The 23,712-nt window shown below is 38.7% G+C and overlaps 2 protein-coding genes across 2 annotated transcripts; both read left to right on the forward strand.

The window, feature by feature from the left end:
* The first annotated feature begins 1,891 nt into the window (after positions 1-1,891).
* Positions 1,892-9,181, forward strand: msh2 (mutS homolog 2 (E. coli)). The gene is made up of 16 exons (XM_079475875.1): positions 1,892-2,234; positions 2,508-2,656; positions 2,742-3,032; positions 3,137-3,283; positions 3,367-3,516; positions 3,601-3,734; positions 4,177-4,376; positions 4,758-4,867; positions 4,975-5,098; positions 5,188-5,338; positions 5,754-5,851; positions 6,911-7,156; positions 7,262-7,466; positions 7,629-7,876; positions 8,063-8,238; positions 8,348-9,181. Exons 1-16 carry the CDS (start codon positions 1,922-1,924, stop codon positions 8,516-8,518), a joined length of 2,913 nt encoding a protein of 970 aa, XP_079332001.1. The 5' UTR covers positions 1,892-1,921; the 3' UTR covers positions 8,519-9,181.
* On the forward strand, positions 9,170-20,450 carry fbxo11b (F-box protein 11b). The gene is made up of 22 exons (XM_079475876.1): positions 9,170-9,507; positions 11,604-11,731; positions 11,813-11,894; positions 12,084-12,228; positions 12,467-12,596; positions 13,034-13,117; positions 13,235-13,367; positions 13,498-13,604; positions 14,829-14,940; positions 15,531-15,637; positions 16,653-16,790; positions 16,870-17,087; positions 17,262-17,442; positions 17,567-17,689; positions 17,776-17,861; positions 17,970-18,046; positions 18,244-18,387; positions 18,659-18,769; positions 18,938-19,045; positions 19,134-19,242; positions 19,332-19,430; positions 19,571-20,450. The coding sequence occupies exons 1-22, from the start codon at positions 9,420-9,422 to the stop codon at positions 19,698-19,700; spliced, it is 2,640 nt and encodes an 879-aa protein (XP_079332002.1). The 5' UTR covers positions 9,170-9,419; the 3' UTR covers positions 19,701-20,450.
* The last annotated feature ends 3,262 nt before the right edge of the window (positions 20,451-23,712 follow it).

Genomic DNA, 23,712 nt, shown 5'->3' on the forward strand with positions numbered 1-23,712 from the left:
CACCAGCAGTAACTGCAAGAGATATATAAATCGTGTCAGATAGTTCTCTTAGGATAAACCTGTTTGCAACGTCTCTGCAAGATTTGCTTAGAGTTCAGGTTGAGCTCTTCTCCCCTGGACATGCACATGTATATATAGACACGTATGCACATACATACTTTGTTTCAGACACTTTGAAGACAGCATCAACTAAACAAATAAATGTAAATCTACTTTAGGATTTAACTTAACAAAGCTTCACATATTGGCCTGCTGAACGACTAAGGATATTTCTAAGTCTTAAGTTCATGCAGTCAACTGATAATTTTTTATGGAACACACAAGAGTACACACCTTCATTTGCAGCCTGTTATCAGAGTTATAAAGCTTTCTGGGCCATCAATTGTGCTATTGAAGTTTGATAAGATGCAGATGATGGGACTGGGTAAATGCAGACAATGTAAGTGTCAGTTTTGTGAATAAGCAAAAGTCAGTTTTGTTTGGTTAGCCAAGAAAAAAATACTTTTCAATAGAACATCTGCTTGGCTTTGTTGTCGGTCTAACGTATCGACGTAGGCTAAGTATATGTACAGTACTGCCTATAATGTATGGGGACGTGCACATACAAGTGTGCATTGTGTGCTGTTAGTAAGGTTACAACATTTAAAATGTTTGCCATTTCTCAGGTCTCTTCATTCAGTGAATGAAGTGGAGGTGCTTAAAAGGCACACGTTTGAAGCTGCTGTTATGTAAGAAGTCTTTCATGTAGAATCCCTTCAAGGATAACTTCATTCTAGCCACGCCAGCTCAACTCTGACACCAGGTGATAAAAACCCGCTACTGCAACATTTCTAGTTTTAAAACAGAACAAAGTCTTACTACAAATTCTTCCTGTACCACCAACATTGTCTATAAAATTATTTAAAGCATCTTATTCTCATGTAATTGGCAGATAAGCTATTTTTCTTTGCAAATAATTATTAAAATAAAATTTTAACTTGTTATTGGTAAAGCTATGAATATAAAACACTAGAAGCAAGGTAAAGACATCAATTTGCTTTTTGCACACGTGCATTAGTTTGACTGAAGCTGAGAGTGAGGGCTTAAATGATCGGTCCTTTAATTACAGTTTCAAACAAAATGGATGGGTTTCTTGCACCGGGGAATGAGACAATAACCATCATTAAATGTGATCCCACTGATCTGTGATTAACGCTCAACAGGCAAACAACAATTTTCAATCATGTTTCACTGTGATGCACACACACCTTTAAAACCATCTGGATTATGACAGATAAGTTACACATGTTTTAACGCCATAAATGAAGCCTAAGAAAAGTCAAAATTTGTATATTAGTGTCAAATGTCCATTTGATTGTTATATTCCTTCTGCGTAAGTGTGATTTAACCTGAATTACAGTGTCTCGTGGTTTTGTGTTCATTCAAAGGAAGTCAACGGGGTCCACTGTTCTTTGGCTATCAACATTCTTCTAAATATCTTCATTTGTGTTCTGCAGAAGAAAGTGATAGCCTACAGGTTTGCAATGCCATGAGTAAATTATGAAACAATTTTAAGTTTTGCTTGAACTATCTATTAATGTAAATTTCTATTAATGCAGTTTTGACATTTACATTTAGACATACCTACTGACATAATACTATACTTATATAATATGTAATTTTAAGTTCATTAGTATGACAAATCATTTCCCTTCATATTAACAGTTATTTGATAACAGTTACTATTTGGATGTTAATATTTAATAACAAAATTGTATTTGTTTTGTATTTCCGTTTTTTTTTCTGGGTAAATGTATGTAGCTCGACTCGCGTCCTTCTACATCCAGATTTGAATACACCTTACACCCATAATGCGTTTTAAAATAATTGTATGCTGTCCATACATTATTAAACCCTCATACATTAAAAACATACCATATGGATGTTTATAATACATTGTGTTTTGGATACGAAGTGTCGTCATTTGACTCCGCCCCCTTTGCCTTTGACCCTCCCGCGCGTCTGTGCTGTGGCGGGAGACTACAGCATGGCGGTGCAACCTAAACAAAATCTGTCCATGGACAGTGCTTCTGAAAATGTATTTCTGAAATGTTATTTTTCTATGCCTGAAAAGCCAGACACCACCGTGAGGATATTTGATCGAAATGATTACTATACGGTGCATGGAAAAGATGCGCTTTTTGCAGCCAAGGAGGTTTTCAAGACGAATGGGGTCATCAAATACCTGGGCACAGGTTGACTATAATAATTTTTAAATGTGCCATTTATTGTCATTGTCGTCATAACATGTTAAATAGGATCTAATGTTTCTTGGACTGTCTTAGAAACAAAGAATCATCTAACTGAAGTGCAAAAAAGAGAGAAAATGATATATAACTTATAAGTTAATACATATCTTGTTGTATGCATGTGTGTATTTTAACTTTGCAAAGGACCTATTATCTTTCTTTGAAGAACATTATGTTTATAACAATACTGTCTGTACTGTATTTCTCAATACAACACAGGAAAAAACAGGCTGGAGGGTGTGGTCCTCAGTAAATCGAATTTTGAAACATTTGTGAGGGACCTGCTGTTGGTCAGACAGTATCGAGTGGAAGTTTACAGGAATGCCAGTAAAAGCAGCAAAGATCATGGCTGGCTGTTGGCTTTCAAGGTATCTTGGAATTCTTACTATGTATTCACCAAGTGTCACCTCAAAATGTTTTATAATTTCCATGCCATCATCTCTTGCATGACAGGGATCTCCAGGAAACCTGACCCAGTTTGAGGAGATTTTATTTGGCAGTGGAGGAGGTGGACCAGGAGAGGCAGCTGCTGGTGTTGTTGGAGTCCGTCTTGGCACTGGAAGTGATGGACAACGTGTTGTTGGTGTGGGTTACGTGGACTCCACACTCAGAAAGATCGGTGTGTGCGAGTTCCCGGACAATGATCAGTTCTCCAATCTGGAGGCTTTACTTGTACAGATCGGCCCCAAAGAGTGTGTGCTTCCTGGAGGAGATGCAGCTGGAGACCTTGGAAAGCTCAAACAGGTAGTTTGCTTACAGTTAGTGTAAGTTTTATTGACTGCTTGTATGTGATGTTTTAAGTAAGATTACGACCTCTGAATACGTGTTGGTTGATGTTTGTAATTCAGGTGGTACAGCGTGGTGGTGTTCTGCTCACAGAGAGAAAGAAATCAGAGTTCATAACCAAAGACATTGTGCAGGATCTGAATCGGCTACTTAAGGCCCGCAAGGGAGAAACTGTGTCCAGTGCTGCCCTTCCTGAGATGGATAAACAGGTTTGGAGCTCTCAAAACCAATTTAATTATGGTGTTTCCAAAAAAAATTGATCAAAGTAATTGTATTGAATTGCCTTTTGCAGATTGCCATATCTTGCTTGGAAGCAGTCATCAAATACCTGGAGCTCCTCTCAGATGAGGGTAATTTTGGTACCTTCAAGATAACCACATTTGATCTCAACCAGTACATGCGTTTGGATCATGCTGCTGTGCAAGCCCTGAATCTCTTCCAGGTCAGGAGTCATTAAAACAAATCTTGGTATAGAATTTCTAGAAAATCATGTAATTGAGCTATGTGTTTCTAATATTTTTTGCAGGGTTCCTCTGATGATAAAACAGGCACTCACTCTCTGGCAGGTCTTTTGAACAAATGTCGTACCCCACAAGGACAGCGGCTTGTCAACCAGTGGATTAAACAGCCTCTTAGAGACAAAAACAAAATAGATGAGAGGTGAGGTCTTTACTTGCTGTCACTGTCCTTCCAAACAGCTTGGATGTCCAAATTTGTCAGGACATGGAAAAAAAACCCTGTACTTTTTAAATGATTAAATACTGTGTTGTCAAAGTTGACAAGCACTTTTGTATACTTTATTATATACTTTATTGCTTAGATTTTCGCAAAACTGGGTAACAAACATAAATGGTAATAATAATAATTAAAAGTTTCAGAAGGAAAGCAGCGATATTTTCGTGCACAGTATACAGTATATACAGTTTTGGAAAAAACAATAGATCACTCCAAGATAGTTACAGCTTGAAGCTTGAGAAGAGTTGGTCACAACACTACTTCCAAAACAAAAAAAGGCAGTTTTGTTTGGATGAACTAACTCTTTAATATTATTGGGACTTATATTATACTGTATATTATATAAGTTATATTTGATTTTGAACAGACTAGATCTTGTTGAAGCTTTTGTGGAAGACTCTGAGTTGAGGAAGAGCTGTCAAGAGGATCTCCTCCGCCGTTTTCCAGACTTGAACAGGCTGGCGAAAAAGTTTCAGCGTCAGAACTGTAATTTACAGGACTGTTACCGTGTCTACCAAGCTGTTGGGCAACTCTCCGGACTGGTTTTGGCTTTGGAGAGATATAGTGGTAAGCAAAACCTGTGTGCCATCAGAACTATTGATGTTTGGGGCGTTAGTGATCGTTTGTGTTTGTATACCTGTACATGTAATGCCTGTGAACGAGAAATAAAAATTGTGCAAAATCAAATATCTTGAATTCCCAATAACTGACATTTTGTGATTTGTTATATTTTTTCGGTAGCAAAACTACAGTAACGCTTTCATCGTTTGTGTTGCAAGGGAACATCCCCAGAGTGTTGACTTGTGTAATAATACTATTTTCCGCATTGATATGTTTTTTACTTTTACTGAAGTAAACGTGGTTTGTTGACGTAATTCAATTTCATTTTAAGGCTTGTGCTCAGAAATGGAATGAATTTAATGTACCTATTATTTAACCCATTAACAGGAAATCATCAGGTCCTCCTGCATGAAGCATTCATCTCTCCTTTCAATGACCTCATCTCTGACTTCTGCAAATTTCAGGAGATGGTTGAAACTACATTAGATATGAACCAGGTGAGCCTAATGGTCATGTAAAAAACGAAAAGACTTGATGTACGTTTCTCTGGCTGCTGCTGTGTACCTAAAATGTAAATGTATAAAACTAAATGTCCCTTGTCCAGATTGAGCATCATGAGTTCCTGGTAAAACCTTCCTTTGATCCTACGCTAAGTGAGCTCCGGGAGAGCATGGACCGCTTGGAGAAAGCAATGCAGGCCGCCTTAAGCAGCGCGGCTCGTGAACTTGGTAGGTAAACATGATGTCAAAATTCTCCTTCCTTTCTGGCATTCTTATGTTTGCTCTTTTAAAATGAATCTGGTTGGTGTGTGCTTTAGGGCTGGAAGCAGGTAAAACCATAAAGCTGGATTCCAATGCGCAGATAGGTTACTTCTACCGAGTCACATGCAAAGAAGAGAAAAGCCTGCGCAACAACAAAAAATTTACAACTTTAGACGTTCAGAAAAATGGGGTGCGCTTTACAAACAGGTGAGAGTAAGATGCTTTTGGGATGTAGAGCTGTCACGATTATGATATTTTGCTGACGATTAATTGTCTAATAAATCATTGCGATCATGACGATTAATTGTCTGTTTTGGGGCTTTGATGATTAAGTGTCTGTTTCAGGGCTTTCACATTCAATTCTCATACATTTTTAATTAGGCTTTAAAATGACCATATTGTTCTGAATATAATACTATGGTTTTTTTTTCAAAATTGTGATCTGTTTTTGTTTTTAATTGTGATGATCTGAAACAATCATCTCCTTGCGATTGTATGACCCCTTCTCGATGAGATGATCATTTAATAATCGTGACAGCCCTAATGAGATGTTTAAATGCTGATGCTATTTGCTGATGCTAATACAGTTTCTTGCGAGTAATTGAGATTGTGTGTCTCGCAGCAAGCTGAGCTCTTTGAATGACGAATACACTAAAAGCAGGGAAGAGTATGAAGAGGCTCAGAATGCCATCGTCAAAGAAATTATCAGCATCGCTTCTGGTAAGAAAGTCTGTCAAACAGCTTAACATTTTTACATTTAAAAGACTAATTAAAGGTCCAGTAAGGCTGTGCACGATTAACCAACAGCTTCTGACGGTAAAATGCTGCTGCATCCGAAAGCCAGAGGGCGCTCTCGTGTAGAAACTCCAAATATACCCCACAGAAGATGACCGTAACGCATGTACTTCTAGGAAATTCCTACATTGTTTTAACACTGTTCCTCAAGCCTCCTTAGGTATTTTCGTGATAATAAAGTATATTTATAATGATGATGAATGCATGTTATAAGCGACTCAAACTCACACTGCTTTTAGATCGAGCAGCATTCCTACTGATCACAGAAACGTTCTTCAGGGACAAGAATTAATGCCTTGCTTAATTGCAGCCGGCACGATTTCAGCAGGAATTTGTGGTAATTGCGATTAATCGTGCATTGCCCTAAAATTTAGCAGCATCTAGCGGTGAGGTTGTGAATTGCAACCAACGGCTCACTCCAACTCTCCCTTTCAAAGAACTAAGCCTGCTGACACAGGACGAAACTGTTGTCACATTTTTGCTTTTTTTGCCAAAGGAGATAACGTATTTACCAATAATGCTCTATAGAGCAGTTTGTCCGTTTAGGGCTACTGTAGAAACAACATGATGAATTCCATGCAAGGGGACCCGCGGTGTATGTAGATAGAAATAGCTCATTCTAAGTTAATAAAAACACATTGCTTCATTTTGTAAGGTCTTTATACACCTCTGAATACATTGTTGTGTATATTATATAGCATTTCTGTCAATATATCCCCCCAAAAATTACACACTGGACCTTTAATATGCACATTTTAAATAGAAACAAATTTCTCCCTTCAATCCAAGCATGGCCTTGTTTAATTTTATTGTCAGATTTTACTGTTATTTACAATTTTAGGATGAAGGATGTGCCAAATACTTTTGACAAACAATATGCCATAAATGGTGTCCAAAATGGAATATTTATTTAATATTGACATGCTTTTAGGCACTGAAATTCGGTTATTTAAATATTTTGCTGACCCTGTGTTTGTATTGTAGGTTATGTGGATCCAGTGCAGACCCTGAATGAGGTTATAGCTCAGCTGGATGCAGTTGTGAGCTTTGCCGTTGTGACACATGCTGCCCCGGTGCCTTATGTAAGGCCCAAAATACTTGAGAAAGGATCAGGCAGACTCATTCTGAAGGGATCAAGACATCCTTGTGTCGAAGCCCAAGATGATGTGGCTTTCATTCCTAATGATGTCACTTTCTCAAGGGGTAAAGAGATGTTTCATATCATCACAGGTAAGATTCTGTTACATAACAAGAAAGATATACAAAGTGCCTACTGTACACATTATAGTATATTCAAAGCCTTTGTGATTAATTTATGATAAAATGTTTTTTTAGGGCCGAATATGGGTGGCAAGTCCACTTACATCCGTCAAGTGGGCGTTATTGTTCTAATGGCACAGATTGGCTGTTTTGTGCCATGTGATGAGGCAGAACTAAGTGTGGTGGACTGCGTGCTCGCTCGAGTAGGTGCAGGGGATAGCCAGATAAAAGGAGTGTCCACCTTTATGGCTGAAATGCTGGAGACTGCTGCTATCCTCCGGTCAGAACTCCAATTTCTAAAACTAGTTAAAGTTGCACCATATAACATGTTTTAAATACTGGTTTAGGATTAGATGCATTTATAATGTTTTATTATTGTGTTCTCTGTGCTGGTTATGTTTTGGGGAAAATATTCATGTATATTTGTCCTTTTGTTCTGTAGATCAGCCACAGAGGATTCTCTCATTATTATTGATGAGTTGGGCAGAGGCACATCCACATATGATGGTTTTGGTCTGGCCTGGGCAATCTCAGAGCACATAGCCACCCACATCAAGTCTTCCTGCCTGTTTGCCACTCACTTTCACGAGCTAACAGTGTTGGCACAGCAGGTCTCCACTGTCCGTAATCTCCATGTCACTGCCTTGACCACAGACAACACTCTAACAATGCTCTACAAGGTCAAACCAGGTATGTGTCTTTCCAGAAATGCAAATACAGTCATTGTGAACAAATCTTAATTTTTTTTGTAGAGTGAGCTTAAATATTTAAATTTTAAATGAATTTGATCATAGTTCAATGTTGTGTTTGATGTACTTGTGTTTTGACACTTTGATGTATTGTTAAACAATGCTTATTGTTTATCATTTGATTCAGGTGTATGTGACCAGAGCTTTGGGATTCATGTGGCAGAGCTTGCAAACTTCCCCAAGCATGTGATTGCTAAAGCACGGGAGAAGGCAATGGAGCTTGAGGAGTTCCAGGATTTCTCCAGAGTTGAAGAGGGGTCAGATGCTGTACCTAAAGCCAAAAAACGCTGCCTTGAGAAACAGGTGAAATGTGAAGTGTTTTTGAATGCGATGTTTTTGTCTACCCTGCTGCTCTCTCTGTTAGAGTTTTGTGGCTCAAATTAATTTGCTTGTCTTGTCATTTTACCCACAGGAGGGGGAGAAGATCATTGAAGCCTTTCTGGCTAAAGTTAAAGTACTTCGCGTTGATGGCATGACTGATGAAGCTGTCAAAAAGGAGCTATGCAAGTTGCGGGCGGAGGTCATTGCCCAAAACAATAGCTTTGTCAATGGAATATTGTCACATATTAACAAAGTCAAATAGGCTTCAGCCTGAGGGTCAGCTTTGGGGTCTGATTTGTGTAAAATTGTTTATGGTATGATGGAAATCCATATCATCTAAAGTAGATTAGAAAGTATTCCACGTAATATACAATCTCTGTCTTTTTTCAGCGGGAGTTGTTTATGCAGATTATTATCTTATATTTTTGTAGTCTTTAACAATCCTGCTCCAGAGTACTTTTGTGTGTGTGTGTGTGTGTGAGTGTGTGTTGTCAGCTCAGAAGTTTGTCACGATTACAATTTAGGTTATTGACAATGTCATCTAATGGGCACACGCCATCTAATGGACACACGCGAGAACGTGTGAAACTGATACTTTATACGTGAACATCTTGGGTTTCAAAAATGGAAATGTGTTTTTCCCAAATAAATTTTTGACGCTTGCTTTTATTTCATTCTGTTCTATTCTAGTGTTATGTAACTAGCAAATAAACCAAATCATAACAAAGTTTGTCGTTGACATATCACTTTGTTTTATAGAAAGTAAATGCGTTGCTTTTATTTAATCACCATGTCTTACAGTTGAAAAATAACACACTTGTAAAGACAACACGTTTTCCACTTAAACGTATTGGTTTAACGAACACGACACTTTATACTGTTAAAATAAAAGTAGTGCCCCCTTGTGCATGTTCTCCATGTCCATGCTAATGGCTCCTCCTGCAATAGAGAAAGAGAGAGAGAGACGGAGCTCAGCGCAGGGGGGAGCTGTCCGAAAAACACACCAACAACACCCCGAATAAGAAAAACTGCCCGGGTTGGTGTCCTCTTTGTCGTAGACTGGTGGTTTGAATTGTTTCGGACCTGAGATTCGCGTAAATGGTAAGAACAAAGGAATAAGGTCCGAGGGAAGTGTATTTTTCTGGCTAAAGTCACCTCGCCAAATGAACTCCGTCAGAGCGAGCAGCAGGAGACCCAGGCGAGTGTCGAGGCCGCGCCCGGTGCAGCCGGAAAGAAACAACGCAGAAAGAGGTAAGACCGGGGGTCTTTACTTCAACAACGCTTCAATGTAACGCCTTGTCGTGTGCGGCACATTCTCTGTCCGACCCAAACCGGACTGCCTGAGGCCCCACGCCCTTACTAAAGCGGCTTGAGTGGAAACCGTCGAGGCTCATATATGCAGGCCAGGCCGCGCTTTGTTTGGGCTTCACGGGCCAGAACCGTAGACGGATAGCGTTATACACACTTGTCACGTTTCCGGCTTAACGGTCGGCCTGGAAACGGAGAATTAGGTTTGGGTTCTTACCAGTGTAAGCCACCCCTCATAGTTTACAGTTGGAAGAGCGATGTGGGAAGGAGATTTAAGCTGTGAAATCGCCGCTGCGTAGCTGCTAGTGTATGCTGCCATTGTATGCAATATACCACTGTTCAATAAACAATGACGCACAAACTTGACTCCCAACAGCATTATTTTGTCCCCTAACAAGTTTGCGATGTTCATATGATGCTTTCAGTTTGGTTTAACGCTTTATTTTCCAAGTTGCTCTGTGTTTACACCCTGCTAGCTAGCAACGCTAGCTAAGTCAAGTAACGTTAGCTGCGCAGTTGGGATCGCAACGCGCAAACGGGATTGGATTAAGAGGAATTCTGTCAGAGATGTGTGCGTGATTGTAGTTTATCACATTTGCGAGGTTGTTTTGAGTGGTTATTGTTACAGTTTTGTAACAATACATGTTATGGTTTGTGCCGGTGGAAGTGGATCTGCGATGATCAATCAGAAACCTTTGTCTTCAGGTTTAGTTGGGTGACAGCCCCCCATCGACTTTCAGCTTTGTTTTGGAAAATATACTCATGTTTTGAGACCACACTTTCATGATCTTTAAAGGACTGAATGGTTAATTTGGATCAGTAGGGCGCATACGTTGCTGGGGAGACCAAACATTAGTTTATAGTTTAAATGGGAACCGTCCATAACAATGTATTTCAAGATTAAGCATCGAGTGAGATAAGCAAGTGCAGTGTATAGGCTCCTTTGCAAACACATTAAAACTATGATTAGGCATTATAAAAAGGAAGAATAACATTCAACTTGTGTCTATTTACACAGTATCAGTGTAAATAATGCAGGCTCTGTTTGGGCACATATTTCCTCTCCAGGTTAGACTGCATCTCTTCTGTGACATTTGGCTTTACTCTCATACATCTTTCTTTAAAGGGAAAACCGACCCATATGTAAGCAGACAGAGAGTGAGCAGAGTCCTGGCACCCCTATTTTTGTGTAGTGAGTGTTATGCGTTTTAAAGTGATAGTTCACACTAAAATAAAAATCTGTCATTTACTCACAGTCTTCCTAACTGCCGCAGAACACAAAATAAGATATTTTGAAGAATGCTGTTAACTTACCACTATAGAAATGAATGGGGGCCAGTGTTGTTTGGTTACCAACGTGCTGTGGAAGAAAGAAAGTCATAAAGGTTTGAAATGACAGGAGGCTGAGTAAATGATGGCAGAATTTGGTGAACGATCACTTTAATCTTGTCATCTCAATGGCGTGCTTAATCCACTGATCCAGTCGACTGGGCACAGATTTTCAGCCGAGCTTTCCATACTCATCTTTCGCTTTTGAATGTTGTCTCCAGGTACCAAATGTGCTGTAGAGAAGGACAGACTGTAAGCCGCTCAGGTACGCCAGGTAGGTAGGGTACCCGCACACACAAACAGAGGTAAAGAGGGAACCTAAAACATTTGTAGTTGAAGATAGAGCGTCATACTCGGATGAAGATTCTTTGTTTACATTACAGAAGAAGTGTGGAAGGTTTTAAGATGTGTAGCGTTCTGTAGCGATGGGTGGAAGTGTTGTCTTTCCTGCTATGGCTGTTTTCTTTGCAGTAGTGGATTATTTGTGCACACATGTCCTGCTTTATAATCACCAATTGAAATGCTTCCCTGTGGGTCGTCGTTAGACTTCTCCTGGTTCTCTTAGAGTTTCTCCCTTTGCTCCTACAGGCGCAGTACACAACATGCACGCTTATGAAAATCAGAAGTGTGCAGTGGAACTTTGAGCTCGTGCAAGGCAGGTGGAGACGTCTAGTTGAACTAAATGTTAATTTTTTCTGTGTTCTCTGTAGATGAGGACATCCCTGCAGATATGGTTGCAGAAGAATCCGGTCCAGGAGCTCAAAACAGTCCATACCAACTCCGCAGAAAGTCCCTGTTGCCTAAAAGAACCGTTTGCCCCACAAAAAGCAGTATGGAGGTAAAGATGAGCATTTATTCAGGCTGACTATTTAGTTCTAGTAGTTCAGAAGCACATTACTGATCTTGTTTTTGTGCGCAGGGTGCCTCCACTTCAGCCACAGAAAATTTTGGTCACAGAGCTAAACGTGCAAGAGTGTCAGGAAAATCCCAAGACCTGCCAGGTGAGTGTGCAATTTTGAGATATTTCCAGTTGTGACTCAAGTTTCAGTAAGGCAAAGCTATTTTAAAACAATAATAAAAAGGCCCAAATGTTATGCCTTACAGTCTTACCACAAGTGTTGATAGTGCCAAATACCCTTAACATATTTACACAAAGTTCAAATGTATGTTGTTTGTGATAATATATTCAGCCGCCCCTGCAGAGCAGTATCTCCAAGAGAAGCTTCCGGATGAAGTTGTTCTAAAGATCTTCTCCTACCTGCTGGAGCAGGATCTGTGCCAGGCTGCCTGCGTATGCAAGCGATTCAGTGAGCTTGCAAATGACCCCATTCTCTGGTGAGTGTCTTTCAATAGTAGTGTTTGGATGTGCAGAAATGCTTGTCTTTTTAATGATCGAGTTAGTAGATTAGGACGAATGGCCAGATAAACCGAAGAGTCACTTAAAAAAGTGGCAATTGACAAGTAAATGTAATGAAATTTGCTTACACACAACATGAGCATAAAAGGACTGATGTTTAGAATCAATGGTACTGATTTTGTGAGTAATTATTTTTTCTGTCTGTTTGTTTCGCAGGAAGAGGTTGTACATGGAGGTGTTTGAGTACACGCGACCCATGATGCATCCAGAGCCAGGGAAATTCTACCAGATTAACCCAGAAGAGTATGAGCAGCCCAATCCATGGAAGGAGAGTTTTCAGCAGTTGGTATGAGTGTTTATTTTCGTATTTAAAATGTAAAAAAGTTATTGAAAACGTCATTTTATATATGCACATGTTGCCCCGAACTTACACAAGAACATCAGACAAAATTGTATGCACACAAGCATGCTTGGCTTGCTTATTATTTTCAGAGAACCCTAATTTTTTTTGGTTAAAACCATCCCGATATTTAAGCAGTTTGCAGTGAATTTATGCCGGATGCTATGAAACCATGATGACATCACTTACAATGCTTATGTTGCACCAATCAAGTTTGTTTCATCAGAAAGTAAAATTGTTCTTTACCTATATATTTTACAATTTGTAACACAAAGTCCCCTATTTATTAACATTCATCTTGAAATCACATGGCTCACCAGCATATGTTCAAATGAGACTACATAATAAGTCATTTTCTTTTGTCTTTGCTTTTGTATCTACAGTATAAAGGAGCACATGTTAAACCTGGTTTTGCAGAGCACTTTTATAGCAATCCCGCCAGATATAAAGGCAGAGAGAATATGTTGGTATGGATCTTTGACTTGTAAATGTAACTTTATATAGCTTTATATGTGATCAAAATTCAATAATTGCATTGATGCTTTTCATCTCCGCTATAATGGCAGTGTTTTTCTGGTTGCCAGTATTACGACACCATTGAAGATGCACTGGGAGGGGTGCAGGAAGGCCATTTCGACGGCCTGATATTTGTCCATTCTGGCATTTACACAGATGAATGGATCTATATTGAGTCCCCCATCACAATGATTGGTGCAGGTAAACCCGACAACCCTGTTTTTTCGTTCTTGCTCAATAGCATTTACCTTTTTATCTTAACTTCTGCCTTGACCTTGTGACCTTACATCCTTGGGCTGAAGTCACAAACACCCTGTTTCTGTTTGTACAGCCTCAGGGAAGGTAGCTGACAAGGTTGTCATTGAAAACACTAGAGATTCAACGTTTGTCTTTATGGAGGGATCTGAAGACGCATATGTGGGCTACATGACCATCAGGGTAAGTGCAGGATTTCTTAAAGCGGACGTAGCGCACAGTTTCTGCCAATCTCATATTAATCTTGAGTACCTGTAGAGTAGTATTGCATACTTCGTATCGTCGAAGAGACTTTAGTTTGATCACATTTATAAAAGACCGATAACAACTGTACGATTATTTGCGAAAACAGCGGAGTCCTGAACCAGTAAAAGTTGTTGCATAAGGGAATTTCATGTTGGAAGAACTTTCCGAAACCTATATGAACGCGGGGGGAGTGTATCGAGCACAGAAATACTACGTCATACGTCCAACTCGTTTTTTTAAAAGTTGACCATGAGAATGCCAGCCCTTTTTAGAGTGTTAAGAAGACCGTATGCATGAAACACTGTGGCACCCCACCTTTAAAGGTCCAGTCAGTTAAATATAGTAGCAAGGTTGCTTATTGCAACCAACCGCTCACTCCACCCCTCTTTTTCGAAACACTAAGACGGCTGACAGAAGATGGCGAATTACATGTAAGGGGACCCACAGTGTATGTAGATAGATGTGTCATTCTAATGTAATAAAAATATAACGATTCATTGTGTAAGCTCTTTATACACCTCTGAAGGGATAACTATGTATATTATATTGCATTTCTATTAATAGATCATCCCAAAAATTACACACTGGACCTTTAAGCCCTTGTTTTTGATTGATGATTTTGATGATAATTTTTGTACACATTTGATCATGTTGCTTGCTCGTACTTATATCAACATTTTTTTCTTTTTTATTAAGATGAAATCTTGTTAGACATTTTTAAGGACGTACTTACTGTCATATTTATTTATAAGATTCTGTTTGTTTTCTAGATGTAATCCAGACATTTATATTAAATACTGCAATACTTAAATCAGTTAATCATGAGACACTGTTCATTTGAGCAATTATAGCTGTTGCCTATCAACATGCAAATCAACATGGGGTGCAAAACAAAACGGTAACACAAGCAGTCTGCTGTGCAACATTTGTAAATAATTAGCTGAGCTGTATGTTAGACTGGGTTATACAGTTTTTCCAGACCGTCTACCTTCAAAATAGATTATGATGCATTTGCTCTTTGAAACTTTGTAGGTTTTTTAACATCCAGTGTTGACTGATATGACTTAGTATAGTTTTAAGAATGATACATACATGGAGTATAATATTGTGAAATATATAAATAAATATTATAAATAATGTTTTGGTCTATTTCACATACAGTTCAACCCTGATGATAAATCAGCCCAGCATCATAATGCTCATCACTGTTTGGAGATCACCGTTAACTGCAGCCCAAACATCGACCACTGTGTTATCCGCAGCACCTGCACAGGTCCCTTCTTTTTCCACTACACACCAATGAATAAACTTACATTTATAAAAGCATGTACTGTCCTTAGACTTGCACTGATCTAACCAACCATACATCTGACATTTATAAATGTTTTATGACAAATCTTTTTTTATGTGCAGTTAGTGTAAATTAACAATATCCATGTGGAAAATATAGATTAAAGTGATAGTTCACTCAAAAACAAAAATCTGTCATCATTTACTCACACTCTTGTCATTTCAAACTTGTATGACTTTCTTTCTCCCACAGAACAAAAATGAATATATTTTGAAGAATGTTGTTCACTGACCCCCATTCACTTGTATTGGTTTTGCCTTTACAATAAAAGTGAAGGGGGCTCAGTGCTCTTCGGTTACCAACTTTCTTAAAAATGTATTTTGTGTTTTGCGGAAGAAAAAAATAAGAGTTTTGAAATGATAAGAGGGTAAGTAAATGTTGACAGAATGTTTGGGTGAACTATCACTTTAAGGTTAAATGCATTTAAGATCTTTACATTTAAGTAGTAATTTTGATCCCGTATCATGTTAAAGCACAGAAACTTTATTAACAGGGTGATTTTTTTTTAACAGTGGGATCAGCGGTATGTGTAAGCGGCCAGGGTGCTGGTCCTACCATAAAACATTGCAACATCAGCGATTGTGAAAACGTTGGGCTGTACATCACTGATCACGCACAGGTATGTACATAAATTCTCTGTTAAAGAGCTGTAGTTAATGTTTGGACACTGTTTCGACAAACAACAATCAAGCATGAGATTTTTCCATATAAATGTGGATTTCCGTTTTTTTTTACCACGCTGGTATTACCCACATAAATTGCATAAATTGGATTATTTTTCATTCGTGAGGGGATTGGGGTTTGGGGATGTACGCATAGTCATCATACAGCCGGCCAACAGGATCCTTTCTACGCTCTCTATATCATGCACACGCTTGTTATAAATGCATCACGACCGCCTTAATTCTGAACATCATTTTGCAAGTTATCATTATGTATCCAGAGAGTCCGTGAAAAATAGACAGCAAACACAGCTGTTTTGCTACTCAAAAAGAGTGTGTTGTCATTTTTAAATAAGTGGGGAACTGAACAGCATTTTTTAACGTATAACATACAACCTGAGTCTGAAATTTGAGACGTGTATATGATATGCTTTAACATTATTTATAGCTTCAAACTATACAAAAGGCTGATCTAGTCAATGTCTATATATAAACGGGTTGAAGTCTCTAGTGGATTCATACATTTAAATGAACTGAAACCATAACATGCAGTGTTTGCAAATACCTTTATTACTTGTGGATTAATGCAGACAAACGCTGTATGATGACGTAGACGCGCCATCTAGTGGCTGTGTATGGAAGTCTCCTGAGGCAACAGTATTCTGTATAAACTCCTCAAGCGGCACAAAGCATCAACCTATTTCATAAAAATAGTTTAGGTGACTGTTAAACTAATAAACATTTGAACTGATATTTCCAAAATTCCCTATTATAATTTCCCAATTCTGATAGTTTGTTTGTGTTGCTAAGTGAAAAATATCTATTATTGGCAAACAGTTGCCTGTTTTTAATTATGTAACATTTAATGAGGAACATTAAAGAAGATTTTTTGGGAGTTAGGTAAGAAGGGGTGCAGTCTTCCTTCTTTTTTGTCCCTTGCTGATCACGTGTCTGAACAATGTTGTGTTGCAGGGTATTTATGAAGACAATGAAATCTCAAACAATGCGCTTGCGGGTATCTGGGTAAAAAACCACGGCAATCCTATAATCAGACGTAATCATATCCACCACGGCAGAGACGTAGGAGTGTTTACCTTCGACCATGGCATGGTAAATGTTCCAAACAACTGTTCATTCACTGACACCAACCATTCTGACCAGTATTCAGTGAACTGTCTCCCTCTTGCAGGGCTACTTTGAGAGCTGTAATATCCACAGGAACAGGATCGCAGGGTTTGAGGTGAAAGCATATGCTAACCCCACTGTGGTACGCTGTGAGATCCACCACGGCCAAACGGGGGGCATCTACGTACATGAGAAGGGCCGAGGCCAGTTTATAGAAAATAAAATCTATGCCAATAACTTCGCCGGGGTATGGATCACCTCCAACAGTGATCCAACTATACGGTCAGTATTAGAAATTCACTTTTCAGTGCCATGCTAATAATGATAAAAACAAAAATACTTTTCAACCTGAAAATAATTATGGACTCGATATATTAATTATGAAGTCAGGTTTGCTTGTAAAGCATTTCACTAAACACTCAGCACCTAAAAAATATGTTTCTATTCTTAATCTAGGGGAAATGCCATCTTCAATGGAAACCAAGGGGGCGTTTACATATTTGGTGATGGTAGAGGCCTAATTGAGGGAAATGATATTTATGGAAATGCCTTGGCTGGAATTCAGATCAGAACGAACAGCTGTCCTATTGTGAGACACAACAAGATCCATGATGGCCAGCATGGAGGGATTTATGTGGTGAGCATTGTGCAGCTCTTAATTTTAATACAAGGAGGATTGTACCATCAACTACACCACATATACTTCTTAAATGCATTGTTATTACCTGATCTGGTCTGTTCTGTCTTTTTAATGTTTGCAGCATGAGAAGGGCCAGGGTGTAATAGAGGAGAATGAGGTGTACAGCAACACTCTGGCAGGCGTGTGGGTCACAACAGGAAGCACACCAGTGCTCAGGAGGAACAGGATACACAGCGGCAAACAGGTTTGGAACTTAAACAGTAATGTGGATTCTCATCTAGGTTTTGTTCTTCTCTGGCCTCAAGTTAAAATTTCCATTTTTCTATTAAGGTTGGGGTGTATTTCTATGACAATGGACACGGCGTACTGGAGGATAATGATATCTACAATCACATGTACTCTGGCGTCCAGATCAGGTTGGGAAAGTAACTGAATTTATAAAAAGTATAAAGAGAATAAACTTTTTAATCATAACAGCTGTAATGCATTCCTGTATATTGATTTTTTTTTTGTTTCGAACAAAGAACTGGAAGCAATCCAAAAATCAGAAGAAATAAAATATGGGGTGGGCAAAATGGAGGCATCCTTGTGTACAACTCTGGTAAGTATTGTATCTGATGCTTCTCTGTTTGTATTTGACTGATGTGCCACATTGAGCTTTCATCTGAGTAATTTCTCTTTTTTTGTGCTATAATTTTGCCACAATGCAGTAAAATGTGTTTTCATCATACTTCTGCCACTGCTACATTGAGCTGCCCAGATTTGAGAACAACAATGTCTTGGGTGATTTGTTTTTAGGGCTGGGCTTCATCGAGGACAATGAGATCTTTGATAATGCCATGGCAGGGGTGTGGATTAAGACGGACAGCAACCCCACGCTGCGCAGAAATAAGATTCACGATGGTCGGGATGGGGGCATTTGCATATTCAACGGTGGGAGGGGTAAGAATGGAGTGGAAGATCTCTGTTTGCTCATGGATACAGTATAGAAAACGCTACACCAGCTGATTTTCAGTCAAAGAATAATAAACAGTGCCAATTCCAAGACAAAGAGCAAAGATCTTGAGTTTGCTTAATGATTCATCCTAAAAAGCCATTTTAGTTGGGCTTAATCTGTGTTGAGGAAGAAATAACTTTGTACCTAATCGTCTGAATATTGAAGAAATAGTGTTGACCATAAAGCTAATAGCAGTGTGTATATTTGTAAATTCAGGGTTGTTGGAAGAGAACGACATCTTCAGAAATGCACAGGCTGGTGTTCTCATCAGCACAAACAGCCACCCGGTGCTGCGAAAGAACCGGATATTTGATGGTTTTGCTGCAGGTCAGTACACAGTTAAGGTCCAAAGTGCCTCTTCAATGCTTTTTGAGTGATGCAGTATAAAAGACCTGTTTGTCTTTTTATTGTGACTTAAATTAGACGTACTATGTTGTTTTCAATCCATTATTCTAAAACTTTTTCTCTTCCTCTGTCCTGCTTTAAAATGGAAAGGCATTGAAATTACGAACCATGCCACCGCAACCCTGGAAGGCAATCAAATATTCAATAATAGATTTGGAGGCTTATTTCTAGCTTCTGGTGTCAACGTTACAATGAAAGGTAACATTATCATTGAAACTGGTATCTTTGAAAACCACTTTTTTGGTGCCATGTCCCTAAAACGAATGTTTTTCCCCCAACTGTCCAGATAATAAAATCATGAACAATCAAGATGCCATAGAAAAGGCTGTAAGCAGAGGTCAGTGCCTGTACAAGATTTCCAGTTACACCAGCTACCCCATGCACGATTTCTACAGGTAATCCAAAAGCAGGCAATTTAAAATAGTCTGCTTTGCAAACTATCGGAAATCGTTGTATTTCAACCTTTTCTCTTCTCTTGCGTCAGGTGTCATACCTGTAACACAACAGACCGAAATGCAATTTGCGTGAATTGTATTAAGAAGTGCCACCAAGGGCATGATGTGGAGTTTATACGGCATGATAGGTTAGTGTGCGTTAACTAGGTCTTTCTTTAGGTGTTTTATCTGTATATTCTTAGTGTACTAAACCCACAAGTGTTGCCATAGTTACAGTGAGAGCACATATTCATCTTCACTAATCCCTCTTCTAATCTGCCCTATCTAGGTTTTTTTGTGACTGCGGCGCAGGTACATTGTCCAATCCTTGCACATTGGCCGGAGAGCCAACCCATGACACGGACACTCTTTATGACTCTGCACCTCCCATAGAATCCAACACGTTACAGCACAACTGAGATTAAGCTCATCCCTCATCACAGCACCCTGGTCTTCATTTTACCTGCCTACAGATCCAGACCGCCTGCCATTTCTGGGCCAGAGATACCTTTTGTGCACAGTGTGTGTGGATAACAAAACGTCAGAATTAATACATTTAAGAGAACTACAACAGTGAAACACAGAACTCCGTGTAAAGCTGCCTCAGTAATGGATCGCAGACTCCTGTATATTGCTAACCGGAAAGGTATCTTGGATGCAAGGAGTTCTACTTCGAATACTCTCAACATACGGAGAAATGATGGTTGGGAGAACAGCGGAAAATTTGGAAGAGGAAAATATTGTGAAGCAATATGTTGACTCAGGATTAAGGAGATTATGGAGGTGGTACCACAGTGGTATTGAGTTTGGGAAGGGAGTAAACTTTCTTCGCTCCTTCTGACCGCATAGTCTTACGGTGTGTGCGTGCCCTGTGCGTCTTCAGCGTGGAGATCGAAGACGAGTTGTGCTGCCGTATATGTACAGACCTAGCCGCGGCCGGAGCCACTAGAAGCTATAGAGAACCGTTTCTCGGATTAGAGGCAGAGCCATACCACTATGGCTTCCTCCACGACTGTTTTTGACAGCAGATGTGCTGAAATATATGTATGATATAAAAAATTAACAAAAAAACAATGTGATTAGCACTTGCTTTTTTAAAATGTTAATATGTTATTCTGATCTACAAATATGATTTTAATGCTTTCTCGTGTAGTTTTGTATTTTCAGGCAAAAAAAATACTGTATTTGAATGTTTTTTATTTTATTATATATTATTATTAATATTTTTGTTAGCACACATTAGGCTTGCTGTAATTATACTCATGTCTCAGCATATAAGTTCTTTCTGTGAAAGAGGAATAACAAAGATCAGAAAACACTACATTGTCCTCCAGCTTTTTTTTATTTTTATGAGGTGAAGTTTTTTTAAGTTTACTTGTTTTAAGTGACCGATTGATGTGTGGAACTTACGGTATTCAGTTATGGTTGTGCAGGTTCTATGGTATGTTGCTGCCATTATAAGAAGGGTCATTTTGTTTGCCTGTTGTAATTCCCTTTCTAAATGTTTGGAGTTTTAATCTCTAAGCCTTTTAAAGTGTTAACCAAGGGCCCAAAGAACTCTGAAACATTGCTCAACTTCATACTGAATGTAAAAATGATCCCAGAGCATTTTTATTACGTTAATATTTGTCCATAACTGATTAAAAAATGCAACCAAAATATTTTTTAGCATTTTTATTTATTTTTTGCATTACTTGTGCCTGTTTCAAATATGCTTAAAAGCCTTGCTGGAGTTGGTTATATCGGGGGCCTAGTCCCTTTCAAAGCTGAGACAAGTATCTCTACAGCCCCATAGTCTTTTTTTGCCCCTTAAACTCCATCTATGTGTAATGTGGTGACTGTGGCTTCTCATGCAGCCTGGATTTTATGCATGTGTACCATAACATCGAGACTTAATATATTGTGAAGTCTTCAATAACCATTATGTAGATGCTAGTATGAATTTTAAAAGGGTTTAATTTCCTAGAAAAGAACAGAAACTGGTCATTTTTAAGAAAATAAACTTTATTAGATCAAAGCTGGCTTGAGTTTGTTAATTCATGATGGTGAAGTTCTTGATATAAACACAAAGCACTGCAACCCATAACCTGTGTCAGGGGTACATTATACAATGCCTTCAAGAGCATGTTAAACAGGACTTGATAACAGTTATTATAAGACCTCCCTGATTGCAGGTGTCGCCTTCCTGTAATAAATGACTATGCTGAATACTCTACACAAGGCAAATATTGTAGGCAATGTTCTTAAAGCAGTGCCCTTCGCTGTAGTAGACTTTTACAGCTGTGTGCTTCACTGGACTTTATCTAGTCTGATAAGAATGTCTTTATTGACTCAATTGATAATGCCTCGGGTAAATTACTGGGTAAATATGTGTTTTCTCTAGGCAAACAACCTAAACAAGTATCTCTGAGTTTCTCGCATTAAAGCAGGCTTCAAATTTTCATTGCCATGCTGACAGACTGTGCTTAAGTAGTTTGCAACATAACAGAGCTAACTACTCCGTTAGTCAATGGTGGCCAAGAACTGTATGATTCTATGCATTCTTCCAAATATATGTGTCTGTGTTCATCACAACAAAGAAATTCATACAGATTTGGAACAACTTGAGGGTGTGAAAATGATGACAGAATTTTCATTTCTCAAGCATGTGAGTTAATACTTAATGTGATTAATTTGCATTGCAGGCTTGCCATTATGAGTGCATAATTTTAGTTTGTTGTCTTTGACTTGATACTGACACCCAGTGGTGTGGATGTAGCAACACTATGCTGAAACTGTAGTTTTGTCTTCTAATAGATCTGTGGAAATTATGTATTCACATTTAACTGTGAGTAATTGATTCCATACGTTTGTCTGATAATGTAGGGGGTGACAAAATAAAAAGGCATTCGGCTGGTCATGTGATCTGTGGCACCCAGGTGACACGTTCCATTTAAGAGCTTCTATGAGACTACTGATGATGATGATGTAGTAGTACTATTACAGTGCAGCCTTAACTCTCATCGAGGAATGTATGTTGAGGTTGTCTTTGCTCTGCTTTTAAAAAAGTTAATCTTGTGTTTAGATTATTGTTGTCAAGAAACAAACCCTGTTATGTTTTGGCTTGCACTCAAAACATAATTCAAATATTGTCAGCTTTCCATCTTACACTATGAATACACCTCGAACCAGTACTGTGCTTATGAGCCAAATAAATGGGAACACGTAATGTTTGCACATACCTGTGTCCTTGAGCTGCTTATCTTTGGAAACAAGCAGAATTGGACGGGATTTGATATTAAGATGAACTGGATGTTTGTAGCCTAAAACTGAATCAAACAAAATGTCAAACGGGAATTTTTCAATAAACTGGCCTTAAAGTGATAGTTCACCCAAAAATGAAAATTCTGTCATCATTTTGGTCACCCTCATGTCATTTCATACCTGTATTAACAACTTTGTTCTGATGAACACATAGAAAGATTTTTGGAAAAATGTTAGCAATTTTCAGTTCTGTGACATCATCCACCAAATATTGTATATATTTTTTGTTCTGTTTAATATATATTGAAGAATTTAGGAACACAAACAGTTCTGGGGCACCAAACTTTTCTCACTATGGCAGTCAATGATGTCACATAATTGAAAATGGCTAACATTCTTTAAAAAACCTTTCTATGTGTTCATCAGGACAAAGTCATTTATACAGGTATGAAATGACACGAGGGTGAGCAAAGTGATGACAGAATTTACATTTTTGGGTGAACTATCACTTTATTCCTAGTTCAGTGAAAAAATCCCGTTTGACATCTTGTAAACCAAGATTGCCTGAGAATCCCCCAGTAATATTACATTTGATAGTTAAATAATATCCAAATCACAGAAAACAAATGTTACAATGTTCCCTGCAAATTCCGGACCTGTGAATGTTTCATGTGTGTGAGATCCTTGAGAATGAAGTAACTCTGCTATATCTCCTCCCAGCTATGTCCTCGCTGCCCTCTGCAGAACACATTTACAGACCCCTCCTCCAGCCCACCTCAATGCCATAAATCAATCATGTGACTGGGAAGCAACACGCATGGGGTATGCATAAACAGTAGCTCTTATAACGTGACTACTGGTTAAGACTGCACCTTACTAACTTTCACTGTCTAATTGTTGGCTGCCATTAAATGCGTATTGACCCCATAAAAGAGTTACATTTAGTAGAGGAATAAAGGAGCATAAAAAAAGACAATACATAATACACGTTCGTCATATTCTTGGCATACAATTGCCCGTTTGATTTCTCTGGAGCATAGTAGTTATGCAAGTCGTCTGGTGAGTTTTGTTAGTATCGTGAAAAAGCCTGCGATTGGACGACGAGCCTCCAGGACTCCCCCGCGCAATGACGCAACAACATCTGACCTCGTTTCCACCATAAACTGGTTGGTGGTCAAAACATAATCT

This window comes from Barbatula barbatula (genome assembly GCF_947034865.1).
Source record: "Barbatula barbatula genome assembly, chromosome: 16".
Taxonomy (NCBI): Eukaryota; Metazoa; Chordata; class Actinopteri; order Cypriniformes; family Nemacheilidae; genus Barbatula; species Barbatula barbatula.